The 11,162-nt window shown below is 32.7% G+C and overlaps 1 protein-coding gene across 1 annotated transcript; it reads right to left on the bottom strand.

The window, feature by feature from the left end:
- Positions 1–6,644: 6,644 nt before the first annotated feature.
- On the bottom strand, positions 6,645–8,302 carry LOC108990694 (transcription factor TCP9-like). Its single transcript, XM_018964730.2, has one exon. It carries the CDS (start codon positions 8,041–8,043, stop codon positions 6,823–6,825), a length of 1,221 nt encoding a protein of 406 aa, XP_018820275.1. The 5' UTR covers positions 8,044–8,302; the 3' UTR covers positions 6,645–6,822.
- Positions 8,303–11,162: the final 2,860 nt, after the last annotated feature.

The raw sequence follows: 11,162 nt of genomic DNA, 5'->3' as shown, positions 1-11,162 counted from the left end.
CATAAATCACCATGAATATCAAAGTGATTACACTCAAAACAAAAAATCACTATTATATCCCGTGATGGACCAGATGTCACAATTATATCCCGTGACAGGAGCAAAGGTAACTATTGTATCCCATGAGGGGGCCAGATATCACTATTGTATCTCGAGATAAGGCTAGAGATCACTATTGTATCCCGTGACAGAGCCAAAAGTTACTATTATATCATATGACAGGGCCACATATCAAAGCAAATCAAAATCAAAATCACATCAGAATCAGAGTCAGAGTTAGAACAAAATCAGAATGTCATGCCAAAGGTTTTTCAGATGCCAAATCATTCCAAAACAGAGTACTGAACAAATTCAAATCATTTCACATTTTCTCAAAACAGATTCAAAATATCTTCACGTCACATGCAAAAATTATCAATTTCCATATTCGCTCATATTTTTCTGAATTCAATAACCGAATGCTAAAAATAAACTCATGTCTACACCAGTCATGCTAAAAAAATATTTTATTCTTATACAGAATCTCATGAGCAATGCAGAACAAATAACTGAGATCGTTTAACATTTCTTTTCATAACACAATATGTGCATTTTCAAAATTGACCTCAGTCCATTTTATTTTTATGCAAAATCTAGCATAGAAATCTCATTTACCTGGACTTCTTAACTTTTCAGAATTTTTCTAAAAAAAATGTCGAGTCAACTATAAATTGTCACCTATAAAATAATCACGTAAATCCATAAATTTCCAATCATTCACAAATTTAAACCATTTAAGCCTAAGCTTCTAAAATATCTATTTTAATTCTTTAATACTTAAAAATTCTCATAATCTTAAAATATCCCTTAATTCTAAAAAATCAATCTCAAAACTCAAATTCAATTAAATACCAAGTCTAAGCTATAAAACCTTTTGTAAAACACAAGCCGAACATAAAACCAAACCCAACCTAAAAACAAGGGCCATTCAAAACCCATTTAAAATATACATTTAAATGTCAAAATAGTAATCTCAAAAATCTATAATTTCCCCCTACCCTCTAACTTCACGTAACTGTAGCACTTAGAACCACCCATATATTTTCGAAACACACATGAGAGGAAAGACATGCGACAGAAGCTCAAATCCTATTTTGATTATATTAAAAAGTATGTGATATATTTATTATCATTAGATGATAAAAAATTATATAATAAATAATTATTTATAATAATAAATATGTCATATCATATTTAATAGAATGATAATACGTTATATAGAAGCTTATCATGATGCACTGCACTTTGATCTCAGCTTTCAAAGTTTTACGAGATCTTCCTTTGAAAATCTTAACGGTGTCCTGTCTAGTACAATCAAAATTAATATCAGTCAAGTCTTATCGCTATATATAAAGCATGCATGCATGCATGCATCTTGATCATGTGCGTAGGATGCATGCATGAACTGAAACTATTCTCATCATCAAGCTTTTTTACTTCAAAAATTTCATAACTATATATCTTAAAATAAACCCATATCACTCACACAAAAAGGAACCTTCTAAAAAGGAGAACAAAAAAAACCCACGTACAACTTGATCTTAATTAGCCTTTAAATTAACCTATGAAATACCAAGAAAAATTACAGTCTTTTCTTCTTCATTTTCCCCCTCTAGCGATATTATATGCTACTCACAAAACTGACATTAATTTGGGGCTTTCTCTTGTCTATGTAGCTTTTTTAAAAGGAAAAAAAAGCCTTTGAATTCCAGCCTGTAGATGTCCAAACTCAGTAAGTAAAGAAACAAAGTCTTTGAAACTTTAGTACTGCTTATTCGACACATGAAAGGTCCCATACATGCATGTAATCTGGGTTTTATGCTTTGCCCCACAGGCCATTGTTAATTCCTTCATCTTTTTTAATTCATTTTCTGACTTTTCGAACATATATATAGACATTAATTTGTTTGGAGGATTAGACACTTAGTTTGTATTTGGATAGTGAGATATTTTCAAGTATTCTGTGAATAATAATAAAAAAATAATAATAGAATATTGAATTGTAGTAAATCGTAATAAAAAATAGATAAAAAGTAATAATAAAATAATAAATAATAATCAGATATTCAGTACCCAAACTAGTTAAATTTAATTTAGAGACTATGTGATGGTACAGATCGAAGAACAAAACAAAATCTCGGCTCTAGAGGGTCTTATAGTTGCAAATAAGTAGCTAATCAATCATTAGTATGCAATTATGTCAAATTCATGAGCTCTTTACACCATAAAAAAAAATGTTATATACTACATTATCATCTCCTCTCGTCGTCTTTTATATTGATGTGATCATATTTTTTTTATCAATTTTTAAATATATTGTTTTAAAAATAAATATTAATATAAGGTCGAACAATAATAATATCCTGTTGATACAATGAAATGAACGTGTAATATATATAAATTACAATATTATTAATACAGAATTGGACTTTAGAGTTTGGACAATTAGTTGGATATGTTCGTGGCTTCCACTCTTATCCTCATCTGGGCTCCATATGTTGGACCAGAAATATTATAAGCTCAGGCCCACACTAAAATACAAGTTCCATATCTTTTTTTTCTTTTTTAATATTTCCTGAGGGATTTGACCCCGTAATAAATAGTACTAAAAAAAAATGCTGGCTCTTTACTAATTTACTCAGACAGCCCAACTATCGTGGGTCCACCAGTGATGCAGCTATGGGCCCAAAATGGACCCCTCGATATAGCTGTCAACATATACCAACTTTGAGTGATCTGACAACTTCAACTTGTGTGGACCCACGAACATGGTTATGGCCCAATTTCCGTTTTTGTTTTAGGATTAGAAACAGCCAAAATCTCTGATTTGTACACACAAAGAGATTATATAAAAGTAAATTTATAAAATGATATAATATAATTTCATATGATTTATTAGATCTATTTTATCATAAAAATAATTTTACAATCTAACATATAATATCAAGTCACATCATTTTATAAATTTACTTTTATGTAATTCTTATGTAGTTAAATTATTTCTCTATCAATAACGAGTTATAAGCCAACGGGATGCTAGGTTGCTCATATCAATATACAAGCCAAAAATAATTGATTATATCTTTAAAAAAAAAAAAAAATCCTTTTGGATGGGTCTTGATTATGATGTTTTCTTTCTCCTAACAACTCCCTGTATTTTTTGGTTGGAATATAATCATGTACTCAATGCTATACGTGTATATATATGTGAGCACATGTGTATGTATATGTGTGTATGTGCACGCGCGCTTTTAAAACCGAACCGATCCAAAAACCTTAGTTAAAATCATTCTCAAAATATCTTCATGCATCTATAATACCCTTTACCAAAATGAAAGTGAAATGTAAATTCTAACTTCATGAAGAGTTCATATGAACATGTCAAAAAGACACTTGGGGTAGAGTTGTGCACTTAAAAACAACCGTGCTTGTCCATATCAAACTCTCTGTCTGCCAACCAAAATTGTCCTCCTTCCTTTTGAATGCCACTTGTAACAATTTCATTTGTCTTTCAAGCTAGACAAAAAGAAAAGGAAAAGGAAAAAAAAAAAGTGAGTAAATTAAGCGTGGGAGAGATTTATTTATTTATTTCTAATCTGCGTGGGAGAGATTTGACCAAAGTGAACCATTTATGCTTTGTGTTGGCTGAGCAAATTGAGACTGTTTGATAGTGATTACCTGTTATGAGTTACTCATGACATATTATGATCAAGCTTATGTTATGATCATTTTTTTTTTTATGGTTATATACATATGAAAAATAATATATGTACAATACTTTTTAGAATGAGAAATATTGCTATGCTTCCTAATTTATACTATTCATTTTGTCATGTGGTGCCACGTGGCTTATCAAAAAAAAACATAAAAAGATAGTGTAAATATAAGATTTTAATTTTCATACTTTTGTATTTTCAGGTGTCATTTTATTGTAAATACATATTTTTTAATTTTTTTAATAGCACGTCAATGAGTAGAATTACCCTTTTACAATTATTTCTATAATTATATTTTATATTAAATGCATTTTTATAAAATCATTTATAAATATAAAATATTTTTAATTTAAAATATAATTATATAAAAAATTGTATGGATTATTATTATAAAATAAGAATGAAATATGATTATTGAAATGAGATCATTATTATTTTATTATTTTTTAAGCAAAATTTTAGGTTTATTAAAAGGAAAATGTTAAATATTCCGCTAGAGGCTCTCGTTGGGTTCTAATGTTTTTTTTAATTTTTTTTTATATAGATATTTTTAACAATTTTAAATATTTTAAAAAAGTCAAATAAAAATTATAATATTATTAAAAAATACTTTCTTTAATCACAAAGTAGAATAAAAATTATTTTTTATTCTATTTGGTGATTAAAGAAATATTTTTTAATGATTTCTTTTTTACTTTTTAATTAAGAAAATATTTTTTAATAATATTTTAAATTTATTTTATTTTTTAAAAATATTTAAAAAATCAAAAAATTTATATAAAAAATAAATTAAAAAAATACATATAAAAAATTACATGCTAAGCCCGTGTAGCACGACCCTTATTAAATTCCTTGGAGGTAATGGAATAGACGAATAGTTGTCCAGTTTCAAAAAATACTTTGAAAAAAAAAAAATGGAAGGGCGAGGATTACGAGGACGGTGATTTTAATATGTAAGCATGGTCCCATACAATGAGGTGGACCACCTTGACCCAAAAGAAAAAAAATAAAATAAAAAAGGTAAATAAAAGATGTGGAGCTGTGGTCCACACATATAAACGATAGCCGTGTATGGCAGGGAGAGGAGAGCCCACTTAAATAAAATAAAAAAAAAAGAAAATGGTGAGCTCCCACTCCCAGGGCGGGCCAAATTGCATTGTGCTTGAGCTCTCATCTCAAAAAAATAAATAAAGGAAAACACGAAAAGGCTAGTGAGAGAAGAAGAAGAGAAGCAGGAGCCCACAGCAACAGCAGTAGTAGTAGGAGGAAGTTAGACTAAATTGTTGGTTGGGGGTCCACAAATATCGAGCCCCACCCACCACCTCCGATAGAGAAGGCCAACCCCTTGCTTGGACCCCACCTTCCTCGGTGCACGCGTACACCTCCCAATCCTATCCATTTTGACAGCTTCAATCTTGGCCCCACCCCCCAGTCGCGTTTGCACAACTCCACGGATTTCACTTCTTTTTTATTTTTCTGTAAACTCCTCCTCCTCCTGAGCGTGCAAACTACGCGTTCTGAGCGACCCAGTTGATTAACGAGATGCTAGACGTTGATGTCGGGTGCGTACTCTACACGCCCCAACCGATGTGCGTCATGGTGGCTGGCTCCATCGGGCCTTGTTGACCCACCATTTGGAGGTGGACCCCCACCACCCACGCACAACCCAATTCCCACGTGGGAGACACTTTACTTTTGGCTTGCTTTCTTGTACGGTCAAAAAACCTCTCTTTTTTCCCTTCTGAATTCTATGAGTCTGTCTATGCCCATCTGGTTGCGGTGGGACCATGAAAGTTCTAAAATAAGATGATATAATACATCGTATAATATATTACATAATAATATTAAAAAATATGTTTTTTTTTTATCAAATATGTTATAAAAATATTTTAAATTTTAAATATAATTATATAAAATATTAGATGTAAATTAATTTTCTTCTAAAATTTATCAAAACCTCCGCTACCAAATGTCCTTTTTTTTAACAATTAAAATTAAATATAATTAATAAAAAATGATATAGACATAAATATATTATACAAAATAAATCAATATAAATTTATTAAATTTATTTTATAATAAAAATATATTTATAATATAACGTATCACCTGAAATCATATTAATCTATAATTTACTTTTATCTAATCATATGTGACTAAAGAGTTTTCCATAATCAAAACACCCACACGGACACGCCGAAAGTCTAATGAGTGGAATAAGACTTTATATACGTCAAAACATGGCTTTTACTTTGAGAGGCTGAGAGTTGATTAAAATTACTACCTCATATTATATGTAGCAATGAATAATAGTAAACAGTAAAAAAAGTAATATATAAGAAGAATTATATTTCCAAATCGACCCTAACTCTTAATAGATGTTCAACCTCTTGCTTGCAACATTTGCTCCTATGCCCCCATGAATCTGTCTTGAGGATCAAGCTTATGCCTTACATGGAAATACCCATATCTGATCCACTCTCTGTAGGAAACCCAAAAAATAAAAAGAAAGGAAATTTACAACAACGCTTTTCCTTAATAAGGTAGATTGAAATTGAACTAAGAAATTGGGATAGTTCTCGTTGCAACCTAATTCGCGAGCCATTATGTTAGGTGATGCTCCATTTGGCACGTAAAGTATCTTCTGTTCTATAATTAACGTTGTTAATTTTGGTGTAGGAAATTACAAAAGAAAGAAAACGTCGTTTAGTAATAGTATCAACAGACTAGTGTTTTTGGGTAAGACTACGTGGATTTCTCTATCGGCAATAAACAGGTGCTTCTACGCTTTGCTGTTGGCTGGCTTAGCTACGCTCTGCACTCAAAATGTCACTCTCGAAGATAATGCTTGTTCATGGGCATCCGTGCGATTTGGAAGGCAAACCCAACTGCTCAAAACATAAAATCTATTCGAAAACACAAACTCATGAACAGAAATTAAATAAGAAATACCGACAGTTTTCTCATTGTTCTTATTATGTTTCAGTGGAAAATAGCACCCGAAATTGTGAACACTAAACCCACCATTCCTCACTATCTCTCTCCGATGCTCATGCCTTCGATGAACTCAGAGCTTTTGCTGGTTTCCAGCCCGACCCATCAACTGCAACTCCTGCTTATCATAAATCTCCAATGAAAAATCTCTAAGCATGTGAGCCTTACTGCCACTACTACTACCATTCCCACTCGAACTCACACTCGCCGCCATCGTCGACGACGACTTCTTCGCCACCTTAGCTCCAACCGTGCTCGTACTCACAGCAGAGTACGACACCGCGCCCGGAGACGGAGCACGCACCTCGACTCCCACCGGAATATTCATGTTCGCATTCGCATTCACGCCACCGGACTGGTTGTTCGCAGCTATGAATGACGAAATTGGCCTCGCCGACATGTTGAATACCGTAGGAGCGAATGCCCATATCTGCGGGTTCTGATTGGACGGTCCAGCTGGGGTCTGCGGGATCATCCAGAAAGCATTGGCTGGGACCATCATGCCGGCGTTCCCAACGGCCCAGACAGGGACCAGGCCCGGTGGGACCGTCGGGGTGGCCTGCTGCACCGGTGCGAGAGTAGAGGGTTGTGAGATGGTATGCGAGACGGAGTCGCTTACGTCGACGAATTCGCTATTGGATGGTCGTTTTCGTTTCTTGGCTGTGGTGGCCGCAGCGGCGGCGGAGTCGTCGTTGACGTTGTGTGCGTTGGAGGTGGTGGGGATCTTGAGGGTCCCACCGACGGATACGGCGATAGCGGGGACGGTGCCTGTCCCGGTTGCTTCGATGATGGACTGCTCAGCGTGCTCCAGGAGCCACCTTACGGTCTCGCCGTCGGACTTGTGCCCGAGCTCCCGGGTCAGCTGGAAGATTCGTGCAGCGCACGTGGCGGGTATTCGGATCCTCCGGCCACGTCCCTCCACCTTTGTGTGGCGGTCCTTAGTGGAGGACCTTCTCGCGGCGGTCGAGACCGGCATGGGCATGGGAATCTGCATCTGCATAGGCATGGCCACGGGGACCATTCCGATAGACTGTCCTGGTGGCGCCGCCTCCTGCTGGTTCTCCTCGTCCGGGTCTGACGGCGGGTCCGAGTCGAATGGCTCCTCTTTCAACTGTATGCCTTGAAACGCTGCCGTACGGTCTGAATTTTGCACTCTGGAGTACCCGTTGTGATCGGTGGCCACGGTGATGGCGTTAGGGTTCTCTTCTGGGTCTCCGGTGCTGGTGCTGAGATCGGAGGTACCCCCTCCGTCGTCGTCATGATCCATTTCGTGTTCTTTATAAGACGTCGTCATTTCAGGAGCCCAATCAAGAGAACAGGAGACGAAAAAAAAAAAAGAGGAAATTTGTCTCTTTTGAAGCTTGGAAATGGAAGAAATTCGGGACGTTTGCTTGGAGGGAATCCGAGGGAAAGTTAGGGTTTGCTCGCAGAGGATGAGGTGAAGAGGGACTTATTGAAACGGTAATATAACAGAAGGAGATTGAAGGAAGAGAAGGAAGGAAGAATAGATTCCGCGAAGAGATTACAGTTTTACAAAAGGTTACAGAAAAAATAATAATAATAACAGTAATAAAAAAACATATATATAGGAAAAATGAAACCCTAGACTTATTGGTTGTGATGTTGATAATGGGAGAGATTTGACGGATAAGATTCGATCAGAGAGGAGTTGTGGGAATAAGAGGGTGCCACGTGTATGGACCCACATGGTGACTTTTGGGATTGTCATACTGTCCCCAAGTGGTGGACCAATGGGGACAGGTGGGGCTGAGGGCTAAACCAATTGGGTCGAAGAGTGGTGTCAGAAAGGTCTGGAAAAAAGGGTTGGGCTTTCCGGCTTATTTAATGGATTTCATTGGTTCGCACCACCTATCTATGGTGGTCCACTCACTAAAGGCAAAGGAATTCACTTCCTCTTCTTCTTCTTCTTCTTCTTCTTCTTCTTAATCCCCCCCTGTTTTTTTTTAACTATATATTCATACAAAGGATACATCTAATATATTATTGATATCATATTATTTGGTTCACAAACTTACAAATTTATTTCACATATCAAATTCCGTCACATCATAAGAATGTCATGTGACTCTAAAACTTGTTTTGAATAATGAGATGAGATGACTTTAAATAAAAATTTAAAATTGAATAAAATATTAATTTTTAATATTATTCTTATTTTAAAATTTAAAAAAATTGAATTATTTATTATATTTTAACTAAAAATTTAAAAAATTTATAATAATAAAATGAAATGAAATAACATGAGATAAGATGACACCGTTTTTATGTATAACGGGACCTAATTCTTATCCTTCCCATTGCAATTAAACTTTTCTATTCTTCTATGCTTAAATATAAAACTTTTTGTCTACCAGAGTTCTTGGAGTTTCATCCCGAAGAGTTTATAGGATAATTATTGAATTTGACATGATTCTAAAATTATTATTTTAAAAAGAAAAATGATATTTATAGTTATAAGGTATGTAAATCTAGTTTATTTTATTTGAAAGAAATATGATCAACCATTAAAAAAATAAGATTTTTATGTTGATCTTAAATTTATTTAATTTTTTCAAAAAACGTGTGCATAATTTGCATACCTTAAAATTGTTTATAATATTATTCAATTTATTCTTATGAAAAAAGTCCAAATTTTCAATTTCAACAGAGTATAAAACCTCCTTCTGAACATTGTAACGCGTTAAAGTGGCAAGCCAAGTCGTAAGCATGCTCTAAGTAATGGCTTTGATTTGACTTGCAAAAAATATATATTTTTTAATACATATATATATATATAATATGATTTCTTCATCTGATTTGCATGCCCTTAATAGCATTAATATTCATTTCTTCTTTATATGTATATATAAAATTATATTTTTTAGAGATTAATTTTACATATCAAGAAAAACTCTACATTGATATACATCTTTGAACTAAATAATAATAATTTTTTTTATTTTTTTATTACTTTTTTCTAAAATTATTTTTTCTTGATATGCTTCAAATAAGCAATTATCAATCCCGTTCGATCCTCTTTAGTTTGTTTGTTTGACTTGCTGTTGAGAGAGATCAAAGGGTAGGAGAGAGAAAAAAATAGTAAAATAATATTTGGAGAGTGAATAATATTTTTTCAAATTTAAAAAAATATAACTATGTAAAATTTTAAAGACGCATAATTCAATACAGACCAATTTGATGAGGTATTATACAAATATAAAAATAAATAGAAAGATGTATAAGTTATAGCCAATACTCTCAAAGAAATTAGAATACATGAGATGCAGCTAGGGGTGTAAACTCAAACCGGAAAATCGGTCTGGACCGGACCTGTTTTACCGGTTTTGAATCGGTCCGGTTTGGAACCGGTTTTTAAAATATAAAAACCGGCCAATTTCAGTTTTGAGATTTTTTGGACCGGACCGGAGCGGTTGATTAAAAAAATAAAAAATAATATTTTTATATATAAGTTTTATACAAAATATTTTAAATATTAATATAAATAAGTTTTATATATAATGTATAATTTTAAATTTATACATTAGATGTTAATTTATAATTTTATATATATATATATACATATATATGAAATAATTTTATATTATAATTTATAAATTATTACATTAAATGTTAATACTAATATATAAGTTTATAAATAATACTAATAATCTAATATAGACTATAGATTATAATTATACTTATAATTAATACTAAAAGTTTTTACTATAACTAATACTAATACTTATAATTAATACTAATACTTATAATTAATATTAAAATTTTTTTTTTTATAAACAAATTTTTAATGACAAATTTTGAAATTTACATTTTAAAAAAATCGAAAAATCAGACCGAAAACTGATAAAACCGGAAGTACCAGTTTAGGAGGATAACCGGTGCGTAATCGGTTTTGAAAAATATAAAATCGATACATACCGGTTCGGTCTTAGATTTTGTCCAAAATTAAATCGAATCGGACCGATTACACCCCTAGATGCAGCCCATGAAGATGAGACTGTTACCCTTTAATGTCCCGTATAATTGGATCGGGAGCTAAACCAACAAAATTTGAATACATTCGTCGACAAATTTATATCAATTAGTAACCCGACATATAAGCCAATAGGCTGACATCATATAAAGAATTCATAGTAATTACAGTTCAAATTTTGGATACTCAGTGATCACAAATTATCTGAGTTGATTTATAAATAATAATATTTTATAAATCTCATTAAGATGTATTTAAATATAAATATATTAAAATATATATTTAAATGTATGAAGTACGTTGAAATAATTTAACCTTTTTATAAAAAATTATAAAAATAGTAAGCCCATCAATAATTAATTTGAATTGAATTGAACTTACTCTAACAACCAAACATAATCTAATTATGCATCATCTTAGCT

Source organism: Juglans regia, chromosome 2, assembly GCF_001411555.2.
Source record: "Juglans regia cultivar Chandler chromosome 2, Walnut 2.0, whole genome shotgun sequence".
NCBI lineage: Eukaryota > Viridiplantae > Streptophyta > Magnoliopsida > Fagales > Juglandaceae > Juglans > Juglans regia.
This window is presented reverse-complemented; position numbering and strand designations above follow the sequence as displayed.

Bases quoted from the DNA above. Each gene is read 5' to 3' on its own strand.
- LOC108990694 (XM_018964730.2), bottom strand. From the start codon at position 8,043: ATGACGACGTCTTATAAAGAACACGAAATGGATCATGACGACGACGGA.